The sequence below is a fragment of the Aquarana catesbeiana genome, linkage group LG02 (assembly GCF_042186555.1).
Source record: "Aquarana catesbeiana isolate 2022-GZ linkage group LG02, ASM4218655v1, whole genome shotgun sequence".
NCBI classification, from domain to species: Eukaryota; Metazoa; Chordata; class Amphibia; order Anura; family Ranidae; genus Aquarana; species Aquarana catesbeiana.
In genome coordinates, this window is record NC_133325.1 from 315,210,338 (window position 1) to 315,229,841 (window position 19,504).

At 41.3% G+C, this 19,504-nt stretch overlaps 1 protein-coding gene across 2 annotated transcripts in view; it reads left to right on the plus strand.

The window, feature by feature from the left end:
- Nucleotides 1–19,504, plus strand: part of LOC141127879 (septin-10-like) — a 93,030-nt gene that overhangs the window by 47,399 nt on the left and 26,127 nt on the right. The window contains exons 2-7 of one of the 2 annotated variants that reach the window (XM_073614741.1): nt 2,343–2,414; nt 3,967–4,084; nt 8,232–8,427; nt 9,727–9,913; nt 15,371–15,532; nt 17,772–17,868. In XM_073614741.1, coding sequence (XP_073470842.1) covers nt 2,343–2,414; nt 3,967–4,084; nt 8,232–8,427; nt 9,727–9,913; nt 15,371–15,532; nt 17,772–17,868 — 832 coding nt within the window. The remainder of the gene's footprint in view (nt 1–2,342; nt 2,415–3,966; nt 4,085–8,231; nt 8,428–9,726; nt 9,914–15,370; nt 15,533–17,771; nt 17,869–19,504) is intronic. The other variant, XM_073614742.1, reaches the window with a different exon arrangement.

The following is a 19,504-nucleotide window of genomic DNA, read 5'->3' on the forward strand; positions in this document are numbered from 1 at the left end:
GATGTACAGTCAATTTAGCTGCTCTCCTATTGCATTTAAAGGGAATGTGTAGGACATATTTACACGGGTTACCTAAGCAAGATTTTCGATGTCATGTTTTTGGCATGCTTGCTCTTCTGAAGTTTTGTTATTCCAATAAAATGTATCTAAAACTTTTTTTTTTCTATTAGTTTTGGACGGAGTAGGGAAGGGTTAGAACCTTGTCATTGGATTTTTAGTTTAAAGTGGTTGTAAAGGCTTTTTTTTTCTTTTATTAAAATAACAAACATACTTACTCATATACCTATACACTAGATATACTATATACTACCTATTATATACTTCCCTGCTCTCTGCAATGGTATTGCACAGAACAGCCCTAAACCACCTCTTCTGGGGTGTAGCCCCCCACCCACATGCTCTTGGCTTTTCCTCTTCTTGGTGCATCAACGTAGGAAGTGGCTCCCTATGGTGGTGCACCAGGAAGCTCAATCTTGAGCCAGTCTGTGTGCATCTATTGATGCACACAGTGCAGCTTGGCCCCGCCACTGCTCCCTCCTCATAGGTTTTGATTGACGGCAGGAGTATCCAGTGGCTCCCTCTGCTGCTTCTGTGTTCTGTGAATGCAGGGAGAGAAGAACTGCTGCCGTGCACAGCACTGGATTGATCCAGGGGTCAGGTAAGTGTTTAGAGCAGTGGTCTCCAAACTGCGGCCTGGGGGCCAGATGCGGCCCTTTGCTTGCTTTAATCTGGCCCTTGGGGCAATATTCACCCCCACTGTCAGCAACAGTGCAGCAATAGTTCCTGCCACTGACCCAGACAATGGGGCACTAGTCCTCTTACTGACTCCAAATATGGCATACTATTCTCTGCATTGATACCAATAATGGGGCACTATTCCGCCCACTGACACCAACAGTGGGGCACTATTCCTCCCACTGATACCAGTGATGGCACTATTGCTCCCTTTGATACCAATAATAGGGCTCCATTCCTCCCACAGACACGAACAATGGAGGCCAAAGACCATTCTATTGCTCAACTCACCAACCAGTCTGCTGACCAACCAAATTAGCCTGTCTAACCGTCTGTTACAAGCAGGGGTTTAGTTAGCACACATTTGCAAACGCATGTGAAAGCTGCAAGGCCTCGTCAAGGCACCCTGTATTACTTGCAGTCCTAACACTACAAAATTTATAAGTGTCTCCACAGTGGAAGCACATGCATTGAATGGATAGGTGTGAGACAGGTGAGCCTGGAGGCCGCCCTAGCCCCCTTAAAGGGACAGGAGCACACTGGACACCCTCTCGCTGGGTGTCCAGTGTGCTCCTGTCCCTTTAAGGGGGCTAGGGCAGCCTCCAGGCTCACCTGTCTCACACCTATCCATTCAATGCATGTGCTTCCACTGTGGAGACACTTATAAATTTGGTAGTGTTAGGACTGCAAGTAATACAGGGTGCCCTGACGAGGCCTTGCAGCTTTCACATGCGTTTGCAAATGTGTGCTAATGAACAATGGGGCACCATTCCTCCCTTTGATACCAATAATAGGGCTCCATTCCTCCCACGGACACGAACAATGGGGCACGATTCTTCCCACGGACACGAACAATGGGGCACGATTCCTCCCACGGACACGAACAATGGGGCACGATTCCTCCCACGGACACGAACAATGGGGCACGATTCCTCCCACGGACACGAGCAATGGGGCACGATTCCTCCCACGGACACGAACAATGGGGCACGATTCCTCCCACGGACACAAACAATGGGGCACGATTCCTCCCACGGACACAAACAATGAGGCACGATTCCTCCCACGGACACAAACAATGGGGCACGATTCCTCCCACAGACACAAACAATGGGGCACGATTCCTCCCACGGACACAAACAATGGGGCACGATTCCTCCCACGGACACAAACAATGGGGCATGATTCCTCCCCCTTCAATCACAGTGACACCATGACATTTTCTTCTCACACTGTCCACAGTTCGGTCCCTCTAAAGTTTGAAGGATCATAAACTGCCTCTTTGTTTAGAAAATTTGGTTTATAAAAGGTAAATGACCAGCTCAGTATATCAGTATTCTCCTTTCCTTTTTTTTTTTTTTTTTTTTTAAAGAGGGAACTGTTATCACATGTGCCCTTTAATAAATATTGGGTCCATGTTTGCCATAGCAGCCATGAGCTTTGCTCATTTTCAGGTGCAATTGCACGGGCCTTCACAATTTGCTGCTGAACTGTTGCTACAGCGTGCTGCGTTGTGTTATATAGAAGTCCTAATTTCAATGATGTAACATGGTTTTAAGATAATATCTGCTGCAACTTGAAAACTTTACTATATTCTTTTACTTTAGGTTTACCAATCAAACCTTGGAATGAGAGCCCCACAGAGCCCCTCCAGTGACTATAATCGAGATGGAAGAAAAGTAAGTTTCCCTAGTGTACTGTGGTGTTGAACTAAAGTATTTTATATTCATAATTGTTCATAATTAAGAAAAATGCTGTTATTGACAAGGATTTATTGCTAATAAAAACACTAAAAAAAATGCTTTATAATATATATTATGTTGAATGTTCATTACAGTGACGTGATATGTAAAATATGTGAAAGAAATACCAGTATTTTTATATATTGTATGAACCTACTATAGTTAAAAAAAAAAAAAAAAAAAATCTGCATCAGACTGCTGTCTCATACAGTATACAAGTTGATTGTTAAAGGAAAAGTACAGCCAAAGCTCATTTGTCTGTACTACTACTGTGGATCTCAGGAGTGCAGTTTGGTGTACACTCCTGTGATCCGTTTTCATCATACAGCGGGCGGAAGCCACAGAGCCAGTCCAGGCTTGGGAAAGATCGTAACCATATGGTTGGGATCCGCCCACATGCCTGGACTGGCACCCGGCTCAGCCTCTCAGTGAGCCACTGAGAGGCTGAGCCGTCAGCTCCCACCCCCTCCGCAGCCCAGCGCTCCAGTGAGCAGGGGGCAGAGCAGAGAGTGGTGACTGACAGCCGCTAGCTCTCTGCTCAGGGAGCTCTGAGAACTGAGTGATCTGCAGTGTTTGATTGCTCGTTTCTCAGTGTTAGAGCCAGCGGGGGACAGATACAGCATCGGACCATTGCTGCATCCACCTAGGTAAGTATGATTCCAAAAAAAAAAACATTCTCATACTGCTCTTTTAACTTAAAGTTGTTGTAAACCTTAGATATGAAAATTGAACAGAGCATATCCCAGTGTGATTTCTGTCTCCTCTCTTTTCCCTCTGCTGTCTGCATGGGTTACTTCTGACAGGTTATCTTGACACCACAAATTCTTGGGAGAGGGTCTGCTCCCCCTCAAGCACACAGCAGGTGATTGACAACCTCAGCGTTGTATGATTTCCTATAAGTGTGTAGGGAGGGGTGTGTCCTTTCCCTCCACTCAGGTCTCAGGTTATACTCAACTCTCCTCTCTATGATGAGAGGAGAGTTGAGCAGCCAGCAGCCAGATCCCTGGCTGCTGGAGCTGAGAAAAATCCTTCTATCTGTGTGTTTTAGAAGGCTGTAGAGGAGGGGGATATTACAGACAAACAGGTACAACTTATGCAGGAGAATTTGTTTGATTTCTGTGTATCACCTGAGGCTTGCCACTTCACTGGCTATATATAAAGGTTTACAACCACTTTAAAGTTATTTTTTGTTGTTTTTTTATTTTTTTATTATTATTTTAGATGGCGTAGAAAAGGGTTAGAAACCTTGGCTGTTTGTGCTGCTCTTAGGAGATTTTCTCTCACCTGTTCACTTATGTTTTTTCGGAATGATATTCTTCATTTTCTTGTAATGTACCATATGCAAACCCCATTATATCGTCATTAGCCCTAACCTGTGCCACTAGTGGCTCTATTGCCAGGGCAAATAATAGTGGGGCGAGGGGGCAGCCCTGTCTGATTTTCTTCATTTTCAGTTTAAAATGTAACAATAGATGATTTTTGTCTCCAGCAGAATGAAAATGGCCGTATCTTGCCTCTATCTGGTCACGTGGGCTTTGACAGTTTACCAGACCAGCTTGTTAGTAGATCCGTCCATGAAGGATTTTGTTTCAATATCTTGTGTATTGGTAAGTTCAAATGTATGCAATTCAGCTAGCAATAACACACTGATGATGAAAATTACAGTATGATGATTATTTGTATTCACTTTATCAAATGCCGGACTGTGGTATCCTGACTGTTGTATGTAGTTGTGTGATCATTGAAATGGGTAGAATAATTTAGTGGAAAAATATAAATAGTAGAACTTTTTTGATATCCCAAAAGTAGAAATAAAGTATTGAGAGCTGGAGCCTTTACTATTTTTCCAAAGGACTATGAATGTCAGTATTCCCTGACACCTCACTGGTGGTCACCTACAAATTAAGGGGTTTTATAGTTACATAGTTAGTCGGGTTGAAAAAAGACACAAGTCCATCAAGTTCATCCAAAAAAAAAGAACAAAAGCTCTAGCTCTCAACTGTCTGAGATCCCAACTTTGGACAAAAAGTGTGTATGGACAGGGCAATACACACATTCTCCAGCTAGTCCATACTAAACCCTATACATGAGTGTATTGTGCCTATGTAGAAACCATTTACCTTATTTTGCTTGTGTTTTTGTTCTTCATCTTTCTCTTGCTATACTTCTGCTTTAATGGTATATTTACTTTGCTGTTTATTTGCTTTATGTGTCTCTTTCTGCTTTCTCTTCTGCATTTTCTACTCTAATCCTGGTACTGCTAAACTGGTGCTTTTGTATTGGTATAATGGGTGTTATCGCACTGTATGCTGTGAACAGATGACATTATTGCATGGACATTTCAGCCCAAATTTATGAGTGAACATGTATCTGCACTGCACAAATGGCGAGGTCCCTTGGTTGATTTTGCGATCTGATACTTCACCCACATCAAGCAATTGCTGGAGGTTACATTGGATGTTGTCCAATCAGAATTGGCTGACATCCCGTAACATAATTTGACTACCCAACCCCTTTTCCTGCAGATTCATGGCGGCTATAGTTCATCCTTTCAATTAGTGTTAGTGATTTTCCAGGACATGTGCAGAGTTCTTGCCAACATCTGTAACATCATATAGATCCAGTAAAATCCTGTATTGTATACACTTGAGCTGTCGCAGGATCAATACTTACAGAATGGGTGGAATTCCCACTTCATGTTTAACAAATTAACTTGCCGATCTTTCGTTAAAATAAAAAAGCAACTTTTACTGCAGCTCCCAAGGGTGAAAGGGGAGCAGTGTCACTGGCAGCAAGTTTGTTCTGATGGAGGTTTGCAAGATATGTATATCTATATCTGCTTTCACTTGCTGCCATCTCTCTATTTCCATTTTTATTTCTTCCTCTTCCTCAAACCTGTCTTGCACCACCTCGTAATCTGGGGTTGTTGCCTCCTTCTCTTTCTTTTCACATTTCACTTCGCTGCCTGAGGACGTCCTCCCGTGCTCGAGCGGCCTGCGTGCCCCCTGTGATCAGCGAGTCTATGAGACTCAGATGATCACAGATCGGAGTAAGGGGTCGATCCTGGCCCTTTTCCACATGATCAGCTGTCAGCCAATGACAGCTGATCATGTGATGTAAACAGAGCCGGTAACCGGCTATTTTTTCCTCCTCACGCTTGTAACGTGAGAAGGAAAAAAAAAAAGCCGATCACCAGCGGCTGTGAGAAGGACATCAGTCCCAATCATGGAGAGCCTCTGCAGAGGCTTCTCTGCCATCTACCAGTGCCCACCAGCGCCACCTACCAGTGTCACCTATCAGTGCCCACAGTGCCACCTATAAAAGTCACCGCCAAAGTGCCTCATCACCAGTGCTGCCTATCAGTGCCACCTACCAGTACCCATCAATGCCACCTATCAGTGCCACTCATCAGTGCCGTCTTATCTGTGCCTATCAGTGCCGTCTTATCTGTGCCTATCAGTGCAGCCTCATCAGCGAATATCAATGAAGGAAAAAATGATTACTTATATGCAAAATTTTATAACAAACTATGAAACTTTTTTTTTAACATTTTCAAAAATTTGTCTTTTTTTTGTTTAGCAAAAAATAAAAACCAAAGTGGTGATTAAATACCACCAAAAGAAAGCTCCATTTGTGTGAAAAAAATGATAAAATTTTCATTTGAGTACAGTGTAGCATGACCGCGCAATTGTCATTCAAAGTGAGTGTGACAGCACTGAAAGCTGAAAATTGGTCTGGGCAGGAAGGGGATTTAAGTGCCCAGTAAGCAAGTGGTTAAATATCTCTATGCAGTGGTAAATATAAATAACCAACTATATAGTTAGGGAGCAAAATATCTAATCCTCTCTGAGAAAATCAGACAGAAGAGATATACGGTATATACTATTAGGAGGGCATATACACTGTATATACTATTAGAGGGGATATTCGGTATATACTCTTAAAGAATGAATCTGGTAAATATCAGACTCAGAGATCAAATTTTTTTATTTAAAGAAAAAAAAAACGTTAGACTGTTTTGCCGATTCAGACAGAACTGTAATATATTATATGCTGGCCATACAAAAACAATGTCTTCCTTCAAAAAAAATAGTCATTTTAAGAACGTTTGTTCGATTTTCGAATTGTTGGTGGGGCCAAATCGACGTTCGTTTTCAACCACGGTGACGGGAAATTTTAGAAATAATAGAAAACTTCTTGGTGAAAGGAATTTGCAGACCGTGTATGTGGTTTTCATTCAGAAATTACATTTAATTTTAAAAACAGAATGTTAAAAACAAGTGAAAATTTCAAACAACATTCTTTCATTCAGCGAATGTACAAAGATTTTTCATCTGAATATTCTCGTCTGAAAATTGATCCGTGTGGCCAGCATAAGGCTCAGTACACACCTATGCAGTTTGCTTTTGATCCGTTTCTGCAGTGCTTTTTGCTGTGCGTTTAGATTTTTGTGCACGTGATTTTACTGCGATTTCTGTTTCTGCAATCTTTTTTGGCCAATTTGTTGTTGGGCAGGTTAAAAACACAAATTGCTGCAAAAACATATTGCATTCTTTTCTGCAGCTTCTCCATTGAAGTATATTGAACCAAATATGTTTTGCGTTAAAAAAAGTCCCTGACCCTTTCCAAATACGCAGCGGCTGAAAAAAAGCATAGATGTGAACGTGTCCCATAGGAAACCATGTAAATGAACTGTAGTGCGTTCCTGCAAAAAGCACCAAAAAACGCATAGGTGTGAACCAGGCCTAAGACGTTTAATAACATAATGGGGTTAAAAAAACTAAAATGAGCCCTTTATAGTACAAAAAAAACAGATAATCACTACTGTAAGGGGTTCATTTTTTTACTGTGAAATTAATATTTACAATAGCGATTATTTGCTCTTTTTGTACTATAAAGGGCTAATTTTTTGTTTGTTTGTTTAACCCCATTATGTTAGTGGCCGATTTAATCGATTAGTATTTGCATAATCGATTAATTGTTGATTAATCGATTAGTTGTTTCGGCCCTACTCCAGGGCCTTAGTACATGAGGTAAGGCTTCACTTTGCAAAGAATATCCAATCATGTGTACGGAAAATAAGAAAAACTGCATTTTTGCTTGCACGTGATTGGATAATAGAAGTCAACAGAGCTCTAGCTCATTTACTAGGCTCTGGAGCAACTGCTCTTGCAGTGTCAACAATACACAAATACATGGTAGGATTTTAAATACCCCTCCAGTAGACACCTAAATACATCAAGTAATTAAAAAAAATATATGCAGATCTTTAATTCATCCAATAAAAAGACTTACTAAAAACATACATCATATATGCATGGGCATTGATACTACCAATTCTCTTTCATCCGCTAAAGGGATGAAAGATGCATAGCATGGTAGTCTTCTGAGATTAGGAAATGTGGTTCGATGCGTTTCGCAGAGGCATCCACTTTCTCAAGACCTGCTATCTCATATAAAGGTCCCCTAGATTGACTACCGCTGCTCTACAAGATGCCGTTTGCTTCTTGGGATACTAACTATGCATAAAATACAGAATTTATTGCTCACAAAGTGTGGAGCAGACATGATTGGGTCATGTGACCCTGGAGGAAATTGCACCATGTGTAAAAGAATACAGCTACATTTTGGGTGGTCATGTGACTATGTGCTGAATTTGTTTGCTGTTGTTTAATGCCCTTGGATAATAATGTGCTAAAAAGGGATAAAACACTACAAGACTATGATTCATTTTTAAATATGTTTACTTTGCAGGGGAAACTGGTATTGGAAAATCAACATTAATAAACACACTGTTTAATACAAACTTTGAAGAACATGAATCCACTCATTTTGAACCATCAGTAAAGCTCAAATCACAGACCTATGACCTCCTTGAAAGCAACGTACGCTTGAAATTGACCATTGTAAATACAGTAGGATTTGGGGACCAGATAAACAAAGATGACAGGTTTGTTTGACATTTGTCTGACCATGTCGTTTCATGCCTTCAGTTGTCCCTACATGTCAGAAACATTTGTAATATGTAAATGTAAGTAAATGGATGCTACAACAACTGTTTTTATAATTTTTTTTTTTGTGCTAAGTACCAGTGCAATAATTTATGGCAGTCCTGTTAAAAATCTGTCTTTCATATGACAACTGACATAAAGCTAATTACCTCAGCTTTCTGCATGATATAATATGGGGGGTTATATATATAGGTATATATTGTGTGTGTATATATAGATATAGGTATTCTATCGGGTTGAGGTCAGGACTGTGCAGGTCAGTCAAGTTCCTCCACACCCATCCATGTTTTTATGGACCTTGCTTTGTGCACTGGTGCTCAGTCATGTTGCAACAGGGAGGGGCCGTCCTCAAACTGTTCCCACAAAGTTGGGAGCATGAAATTGTCCAAAATGTCTTGGTATGCTGACCCCTTAAGAGTTCCCTTCACTGGGACTAAGAGGCCAAGCCCAACCCCTGAAAAACAACCCCACACCATAATCACCCCACCCCCCCTTTTCACCAAATGATTTGGACCAGTGCACAAAGCAAGGTCCATAAAGTAAAGACTATGGTCAAACATTCACATAGACACACTCCTAAACCTTGTGGGCTACCTTCCCAGAAGAGTTGATGCTGCTATAGCTGCAAAGGGTGGGCCAACTAAATATTGAACCCTACGGAATAAGACTGGGATGCCATTAAAGTTCATGTGCATGTAAAGGCAGGTTTCCCAAAACTTTTGACAATATAGTGTATTTGTGTGTCTACAGCTTATCATTTATATGTAGGCTGCATGTTTCCCTAATAGAATAAAACACTTCTCCAGGCAAGCAGTAAGTTAATCAGCCCCTCCGCAAACCGATCAGGTGCTGTTCCGATCCGTGATCGTGAAACTCCAAAGAGAAAGGTAAACCAGTTGACCACACTCCAAATGATGAGGAAATTTCAAAAGAGTTTATTGAAGTCTTCCATATAAAACACTTACAAGCATCACAGCTTCAACCAGGGAAACAGCAATTAATGCATTTCATGCAGAATGTACATTTTGTGTGAAAAGCATTAAATGCTGTTCTTCTGGTTGAAGCTGTAAGGTTTGTGTTTTATATGGAAGACTTCAATAAACTCTGTTAAATTTCCTCATCGTTTTCAGTGTGGACAAAAAGTTTACCTTTCTTTGGAGCATGTTTGCCTAAACCATGCTAGTAATTGTTTCATTTTGCATATTATTCCTATTCATTCAGTGTTCATATTATTTCAGCTATATGCCCATCGTGGACTACATTGACACACAATTTGAAGCCTACTTACAAGAAGAATTAAAGATAAAGCGTTTATTGTACAAATATCATGACACCCGTATTCATGCATGCCTTTACTTCATTGCTCCCACTGGACATTCACTTAGATCCCTCGATCTGATAACCATGAAGAAGTTAGACAGCAAGGTAATTTTACAATTTGTGGTCCTATTTTATTGGAGCTCTGGGTGTGTATGTCTGTCCCTGTGTGTATGTTTGTTTATTGCATGCAAGTGTACTTTGGTCATCAGATTTCAGCTTCATATTTTTCAGGGGTTTGAATAAAACTGGGGTCCATCTTTGGAGAAAGTTAAAATCCTCCCTTGCACCTTTGGGGTGTCTACTTTCCAAAATGGGGTCATGGGGGGGGGTTGTGCTATCTGGACATTTCAGGGCCTCTATAACTGTGATAGGTAGTGAGGGGCAAAATCACAATTTTACGCCTTTAGAAAGCCTGAAGGCGATGATTTGGTTTTTGGGATCCTGTACGCGACTAGGCTCCCAAAAAGTCTCACACATGTGGTATCCCCATACTCGGGAGAAGCAGCAGAATGTATTTTGGGGTGTAATTCCACATATAAACGTGCCATGTTTGAACAATAATATATCATTTAATGACAACTTTGTGTAAAAAATTTTTTTTTAATTTTCCCAAAACTTACGGCAAAATATAAAATATTCCATGGACTCAACATGCCTTTCAGCAAAAAGCTTTAAGTGTCTACTTTCCTAAAGGGGGTCATTTGGGGGTGTTGTGTTATCTTGACATTTCATGTCCTCTGAAACTGTGCTCGGTAGTGATCACCATTTTATGCCCTTAGAAAGCCTGAAGGTGGTGATTGGTTTTCGGGGTCCTGTACACAGCTAGGCTCCCAAAAAGTCTCACATGTGGGTTCCCTGTACTCAGGAAAAGCAGCAGAATGTATTTTGGGGTGAAATTCCACATATGCTAATGGCATGTTTGAGCAATATATCATTTTAGTGACAACTTTTTGCAAAAAAAAAAAAGTTTGTAATTTTCCCGAAACTTGTGGCAAAATATAAAATATTCTATGGACTCAACATGCCTATCAGCAAATAGCCTGGAGTGTCTACTTTCCAAAAAGAGGTCACACATTACCACCTCTTCTAACCACTTGACGACAAAGCCCTTTCTGACACTTTTTCATTTTAATGCACTAAAACACACTATATTGCCCAAATGTTTGATGAAATAAAAAAGATGATCTTATGCCGAGTACATGGATACCAAACACGACATGCTTTAAAATTGCGCAGAAATGTGCAGCGGTGACAAACTACATACATTTTTCAAAGCCTTTAAAATCATCTACAGGTTACCAATTTAGATTTACAGAGGAGGTCTACTGCTAAAATTACTGCCCTCGATCTGACCTTCACGGTGATACCTCACATGCATTGTGCAATTGCTGTTTACATATGACACCGGACCGACGCTTGCGTTCGCCTTTGTGCGTGGGGGGGGGGGGGGCTTTTTTTTTTTTTTCTATTATTATTATTATTATTTATTTTGCTATATTATTTTTAAACTGTTCGTTTCATTATAATTTTTGTTTAATCATTTTTATTGTTGTCTCAGGGAATGTTAATATCCCCTATTATAGCAATAGGTAGTGACAGGTTGAAAATATTGGGGTCTATTAGACCCTAGATCTCTCCTCTGCCCTCAAAGCATCTGACCACATCAAGATCGGTGTGATAAAATGCTTTCCCAGTTTCCCAATGGCGCTGTTTATATCCAGCGAAACCTAAGTCATGAAATGCTCGTAGCTTCCGGTTTCTTAGGCCATAGAGATGATTGGAGCCATTCTGGTCTCTGATCAGCTCTATGGTCAGCTGACAGAACCACAGGCTGCATTGGGTTCCCTGTTAGGAGAGGAGAGCCCGAGAAAACCATGGAAGACGGTGGGGGGGGGGGGGGGGTATTGCCTCCCACTGCTTGTAAATGTAAAAGCAGTCTAGAGTACGTCAGTCAGTACGTTGCTGGTCCTTGTTGGGCATATATTGTAATGTTCTTTTTCACATGCAGCATGTGGGCTGAACGCAAAAAAAGAGATTGATCGGTGGCCCACCATTGGAATACCGCCCTTCATCCACCCATTTCTAATAATGGGCATACATGCACCATTTTTTTTTTTTTAACTGTGGTGGTGAAATCGCCTCCTACAGCGCTTGAGTCGCTGATTTACGTATTGTGAGAGCAAACGCTGTTGCTGTCAAGATAATTAAATCTGCAAATGCTGCAGTTATGTGTTTAGTGTTTTGTAAGTGACCGTGATCGATTAATACTGCACTTGGGTGGGCTGGGCTGGGGCGGAGGGGCTAAACGCTGGTGCTCGCAGGTATCTGGGCTGATCCCGCTAACACTGCGTTTTTGGGAACCCTAAACTATTGGGGATGCTAATATAGTTCTGATCAGATCAAAGATATGGATCCGTTCAGACACTATACTACTAAGGGAGGTGTATGCTGAGTGCGTGGGTGTTATCGCTACTGGCACTAATCTGATGCTGCCTGAGGCAGCGCAGACCCTAACTGACGCTAAAACATAACTGATATCACCCGCTGGGTGATCAGGGGGTTAAACCTTTTATCAGTTAATATACAACGGGTGCCCTGACGCTATAAAGAAAATAGCTAAATAACCAGCGTCACCCGAAACACTAATACGGTGATCATTGGTGACTGGGTGATCAAGGGGTTAAACCTTTATGGGGGGGTGTTTAGGGGGGTCCCTAAACCTATTTGGGGCTACTACTAAGTACCCTAACATTGATTATTGTCACAATTGACACCAGTACAGTGATCAAAGAAAAATGTGAACACTGCACTGGGTGACACTGTGACAGGGAGTGAAGGGGCTAACTGGGGGGGTGGCAAGTTTGCAGTGACAAGTGTGCCTATGTGTACTGTGTCAGTGTAGTGTGCAACTTACGATGTCTTCTCTCCTCTCTCTGGAACGGAAAAGAGTTCCACGAGGGGAGATTACATAATTTCCCCTGCCTGTGTTTACACTTACACAGGCAGGTGAAGGATTTCATTTGCCAGAACCAATCACCAGGTCCAGGCCAGAGATCATTGGCCTGGGCCTGGAGACTGGTCAGTTCTGAAGCAAATCCGATCAACGCGGCCTCCGTAAGGTAACGTCGCTTCGCCCAGCCGAGCCAACCTGCCCCAGTACAACTGCGGCGGCTGGTCCGGAACTGGTTAAATAGCATAACTTGCAGAAAATCACAGAAAAAAAATCTGTGGTACAGTTTACAATTGTGTATTGCTAAATAACAATTAGTCATATAAACAATGGAAGGATAAAAATCCTAAGATTAAAACACAGATAAAATGTACATGTATTGTCCTACTATGTTATTATATAGCAGAAGTTTAGTTGTCTTTCTTAAAAACAAAATGTTGTACTGAGAACATCAACATCTAGAAAGAAAAGAGCACACAATAATTATAACATTCTTTTTTTAACTTTTAGACCCCTTTCACACTGGGGCACTTTGCAGGCGCTACAGCTCTAAAAGCTCCCTGAAAGAGCCGTTCCTGTGTCTCCAATGTGAAGGCCCGAGGGCTTTCACACTGGATCGGTGCCCTGGCAGGACGCTAAAAAAAGTCCTGCTAGCAGCATCTTTGGAGCGGTGAAGGAGCGGTGTGTATACTGCTCCTGCACCACTCCTGCCCATTGAAATCAATGGGTAGTGCGGCTATACCGCTGGCAAAGTGCTGCTGCAGCAGCGCTTTGTGGGTGGTTTTAACCCTTTCTCGGCCGTTAGCGCCACAAAATTGACTGTAAATCGCCGCTAAAAAATAGTGGCGCTTTACCGCAGACGCACCCACCGCTCCAGTGTGAAAGGGGCCTTAAGGTAATACTTGGCTAACCAGACTTTCAAGCGGACCTTGCACTACCAATACACCACACCAAAACTCAATTTGTCAAATCCACAAGAAAGGTCTGAAAGCAGTTTTCCTGCTTCTCCCCCCATCACCATGCTAAAGGAAGGAGCAGAGCTACATAATGGCCATCTGACATTTATGTTTTGTGCTGCAGATTTCCTGGTTTACTATGAGATTAACAAAAGTTTGCTGTATGTAATGTACTCCTGACCACTACACTTTGCAATCTATGTTGTACCTGACCTTCTATGAACCATCCTAAGTTGCTGTGCTGTATGTGACATACATCTCACAACTACACTCCATACACTTTTCTAGCGCTCTGACCGCTCCACTCAGCTGCATATGAATTATTTCACATCATTCCACTCTGCACATTGTCATAAACTGTATGCTGCTAAGCCTTTTACTGTTATCATATTAATTACCCTCAGGGCCTAGCTGGTGATTTTTTATTGGTATGATAATCCCTAAAGAAGGATAGACTTTGGAAAAAAACATACATACTCTCCTCACTGCTGCAGCATTGGTGTGATGCTGCAGCTGTCCCACATTGTCTCTAAAACCTGAAACTGAGCAATCACATAACCGCTGATCACTCAGCTCTTGGTCTTCTCAGAGTGGAGAGCACTGGCGGTCAGTCACTGCTCTCAACCCTGCTCTTCCGGCGCTCACTGAAGCACCAGACAAGAGAGGGGGCGGGCACGACTGGCTCCGGCCCTGAGCCGCATGCTGAGAGGCCGAGCCAGCTGACAAGTGGGCAGTTTTGTGGATCCCGCCAATATTGTTGGGATCCTTGCAATGTCTGGAGCGGCTCTGCCACATCAGCTGATAGCAGGCAATAGCCCGCTATTGGCTTACTCTGAATAACAGGAAAACATAAATAAGTGTATCCCAATTATCCACAAAAAGTATGGCCAAAAAAAGCCTTGAGATTTGGGGTGTGACCTGTTGGCAAAGAAATGTGTATCATAAATTGTGCCCCTGTGTTGCAGTGATCCCAATACTATTATCCATCTTTAGTATCCACACGTGCCTAAAAAAGCATAGGAATTCCTTCCTCCCTATTCACTACAATTTTATATATGGGAAAATAGAAACCTCTGTGACTGCAGGCAACTGAGGTCCCCATCTTGGCTCATTGTCCGCCCAGTAACCTTTCTCATTCCTCCAAAGCTAAGAATCTTTTTCTACCCTATTGCTATATAAAGTGCTAGAAGCATTTAGATTACAAGCCAGTGCTCAATGCCATGAGTCCTATTTATTATAAGAAAATATAGATAGAAATATATTCCTTATTACAAGAGTATTAGACACACATGCTTGTTCTACCATGGAGATGCAAAGATCCAAACCTATGAAGTAACCTTTTATCAACTAATCGGAATAGTTGGGAAGTAATTTCTGGTTGGTTGCAACGACTTACAGCACTTGTATATTCACTTAATTGTAATTTGCCTATTCTCATTACTCTTTCCATTGATTTTAAATATGACTTCATTTTGTAAATGTTATCCCAAGCGTATCACTAAATATGAAATATATTTTTCAAAGAAATGTGTTTTATTTCAAATTTGTTGCTTAAACCGATTTGAATGTTTTAAATCTGTACTCCTCACCTGAATATAGGTGTCTTCATTATGTAGCCTTTCATGTTTTTTTTTTTTTTTTTTTTTTTTTTCCTAGGTGAACATTATTCCTGTGATAGCAAAAGCAGACGTGATCTCAAAGTCAGAGTTGCATAAGTTCAAAACAAAGCTGATGAGTGAACTGGTCAGCAATGGAGTCCAAATCTACCAGTGCCCAACAGACGATGAGACCATTAGTAAATTGAACTCCTCCATGAATGTAAGACTTCAGCACCACATTTACACTCTATTATTACAGTGCATGTAATGCTCCATTTTTTTATTGTAATAAATATGTGATGAGTTACTCAGTGAATGCACCTTCATTCTAGTGTGGAAAGAGTAGTGTGTGCTGCTTTATGGAGGACATAACTTTTCTGCAGCTGTAAGCCAAATACTGAATGCTCAAAGCAGCCATACTTACAAAATGTTTGGGCCTCTGCAAATTAAATTTGCCAAATCACATCTGTGACTTTCATTAGGACATGAGCTTATAGTATTTAAGCATATGACTACAGAAAAGTGTTTTTCTGTTTGTGGTTACTACTTAGCTCACATCCTTACAAAACTCACCATTAAAGATTTAAAATTGGGCTGAATATACATCACTGTCATGGGTACAAGATCTTTCGCAGTTGACATTTCAATGTATTGGATGCAATATAAATGTCACAAAAATGCACAATGCATATAACAACATTCATTCTAAAGCTGTTTGTACGCACACTGCCTGGTTCCTCTGATTTTGACTGCTTTGCAAAAGGCACAGCCTCATCCAATACAAATTGTCTCTCAAAATTTATTTAGAGAAAAAGATTTACAATGAGAACTGTTGTTACCAGATGTGCTGCTGGATACATTGTTGCTGCATTGGATTGTAGCCTGGTATTTTGGTGTCCGTTTATGAAGCAGTGAAATCTATTCACTGCTTCATTCTCCGGCATTCACAGTGAAGATCTTTCTCCTCTGTGTGCCAGTTTATGAAGCTTTGTAGATCGCTTCACCTTTGGAGGAGTGAAGCGATCTACAAGCGCTTCCAACAGTGGAGAACGGCCCCTAATACTGGAATCTCGTGAGACTTTACGAGATTACAGTACCAGAAATTCACTGAAACACCAAGATGTCAGTTTATTAAGCAGTGATAAATTATCACCGCTCAATACACGGACAGACGGCGTGGATTAATGTTAATAAAATAACGAGTCCCCCTATATTATATATATATGTATACACACACACACACACACATTATATATACATGTATATATGTATGTATATATATGTATACACATAAATATGACATGGGGACATGCTTACAGTGTTGGGGGGTCTGAACGAGGCATAAGGAAGTTAAAAATCTTCCTCCTTCCCCCTCAGATCCCCCGAGATTCTCTCTTCACTCCCCGATTCACCACCTCTGAGCTGGTGAACCTGGGAGTGTGAATTCTGACACAGATCGCCAGTGAAGCGGTGAGATCACCGCTTCATAAACTGGCCGTTACTGTGTCATTCAATGAGGATTCTCCATGTGTAGAGATAATCGACGGGAGAACAAGTTCAAACACTTCTCCCCTCCATTATCACTGTTTCATAAACTGTTTATGGACTGTGATCAGCGGTGATCCTTGGGATCACCGCTGATCACTGCTTCATAAACGGACACCTTTATTGACACATTGTTCTCTGAATAACCGCATTAACCATTGAAACAGTAACTGGTCTGTGAGAATTTTTTTTATTTGGTGTGATACTTCTTGGGGGGGGGGTTCCTCCAACCAGCCCCGACATCTATGGAGAGACCGGAACCATGAGGCTTAATGTACACGGGACATTTTTTACAACCTCTCCTGCACGATTTAACTTGACTGATAGTAACACACATTTAAAACGTCTGTTTTGCCATGTTTACATGCCGCGTTTTAGCCGTGTTTCCGTTTAGAAGCGTTTGAAAAAAAAGTTTTGTTTTTTTTTTCAAAATAGCCAAAAACGAAAAACGCCTGTAAGCGAAACATGAATTACCGTGTTTAGCCACGTTTAGAAGCGTTTGCCACTTGAAATGCCTCTAAACTCAGCGTCTGAACTCATTTTTTTGCTTTCCAAAAAAGGTCTCTAAACTCAACTGCCTAAAAACGACATTAAACGAACCTGTGTACATGTACACATAAGATAACATTGGATGAGTTCAGGGGCAGCTGAAAAAAGCATCCAACTGCCTCTGAACATCCGATTACCAGCAGCAGTGTACATGAGGCCTTTTATAAGTGAAGCTTTAACCTTTAGCATCCACCCATTCATCTCCTATATCCTAACACCAAAAATTAGCACATAACCCAAATCCTTAAACTAAACATGCCAGCTAACCCTAAAATGCTAACAGTAAACAAACTTGCAATTTTTTTTTGGTAACCTGTTTTTTCCTTATGTAAAAATATACTTTTATTAAAACTTTTTTTTTGCAGGCACAGCTACCATTTGCAGTGGTAGGTAGTATGGAGGAGGTTAAGATTGGAAACAAGATGGTAAAGGCCCGGCAGTATCCTTGGGGGATTGTACAAGGTAAAACCCTTTGTTAGAAATATAATATAGAAATATCGAATGTAGGAGCCTTCTTAACAGAAACCGTGTAAAATATCTTCTGCTGTTTAATATATTTTTGCCCACTGATGCATATTTACATTAGTAGCCTTTCAGCTGCTAGTCAATTGAGCGCAATATTGTAGACTAGACTGCTGTTACCCTCTGAAACATAATGGGGTTGCTATCCTAAAAGTAAATAGGCTGTTTGCTTTGCAAAGTGAATTTTCACTTTGCAAGGGATTTTTCCCTTTTCATAATGAAAAGAAAATCCTAAGTTTAATTGGACCCAATGTGGGTAAAAGCAAGGCTGTCGTTTTGAGGTATGTAAAGGCTGCTACTTCATGAATAAAAGTAAAACTTTGGAAATATAATACGTGTACTTTGTAATTCTATAGTTTATTTTTCAGCCCTAATACATTAGATGCTATAGACCAGTGTTTCTCAGCTTTTTTTTTTTTGTCAAGGCACCATTTAAAATTATACACAGTCTCGCGGCACCCCATTCTAAAATCTAAAAAAAACGAAGCTAATAGTTTTACATAACGCAGCAACATCCACACATGTAGGACATCCAACATTGGACGTGATTTATCCTTCCAATTTAAATATACCTTTTGTAAACTGGTACTAGTATTTCAATGTTTCTCCTCTCTGTTTTTCCCCCTCACTCAGCTAATGTGACACCAGTGCTGATGGAGAGGGGTAAACAAGGATGCTGTGCAGGCGCCCAATGTCCTCCTTATCAATCAATGTTGTCATTGTTTGTTAGGATGCCGGTGGCTAGACGGTTGTAATGGTGCACAATGAAAACCTGTGGCTTTGTGTAATTAACAGGCAGGCTCGATCCAGCCACTGGCTTGTATAACATTTTTGGCCAGTTGTGCAAGGTAACCTTTGAAGAAACCTGAAGGTACCCCAGGGTGCTGGGTACACTGGTTGAAAAAGGTGGCTATAAACAACTTGTAGTAATAGGGGAATCACAAATAGGCATGTAACATTTGTACTTCACTCAACATAAAGTGTAAAGGCCTGTCTGTTCAACAAAAACGGGCTGACATTTGGCCTGTATGGTATACAGCAGCCTGTCCAACAGAAGCTGAACATCCGTCTTCCTTCGAACGGGCATGCTGGAAAAACAGTAGCCAATCCGCATTGCTGCGGGCGCTGACTGGTGTGTTCTGGTGGGGGGGCAGTGCCTCCTGTCAGAACACAGTAGCTCAGTGGGGAGATCGCTGTACTAATATTGCATCGTTAGTACAGTTTCTCAGTTTTTTTTCTTTTTTTCGTTCAGCCTGCTGGGTTGAAGGAAAAAAAAAACTGCCAATGTGTACCAGGCTTTAACATTACTTTGATCAGTTCTGTGTATTGAACACCCCTGTATACTATTGATAACAGTGGGTGTAGATTTAAATAGGAGTACCGGATAACAATGCTCGGCCTCAGGGTAGAATGGTAACAGTTCCCACAAGTGAGGGACCTCCCAACTGGTAAATTCGGCTGCTGTAGTCAACAAGGAGAAAAAGAAGCCCAGCTCAATCCAGTATCAATTAGGCTTGGCTGGATTTAGCCTTTCTGAAAGAGGAGGAAATGAGTCTGCCATTTCGACTTCCGTATA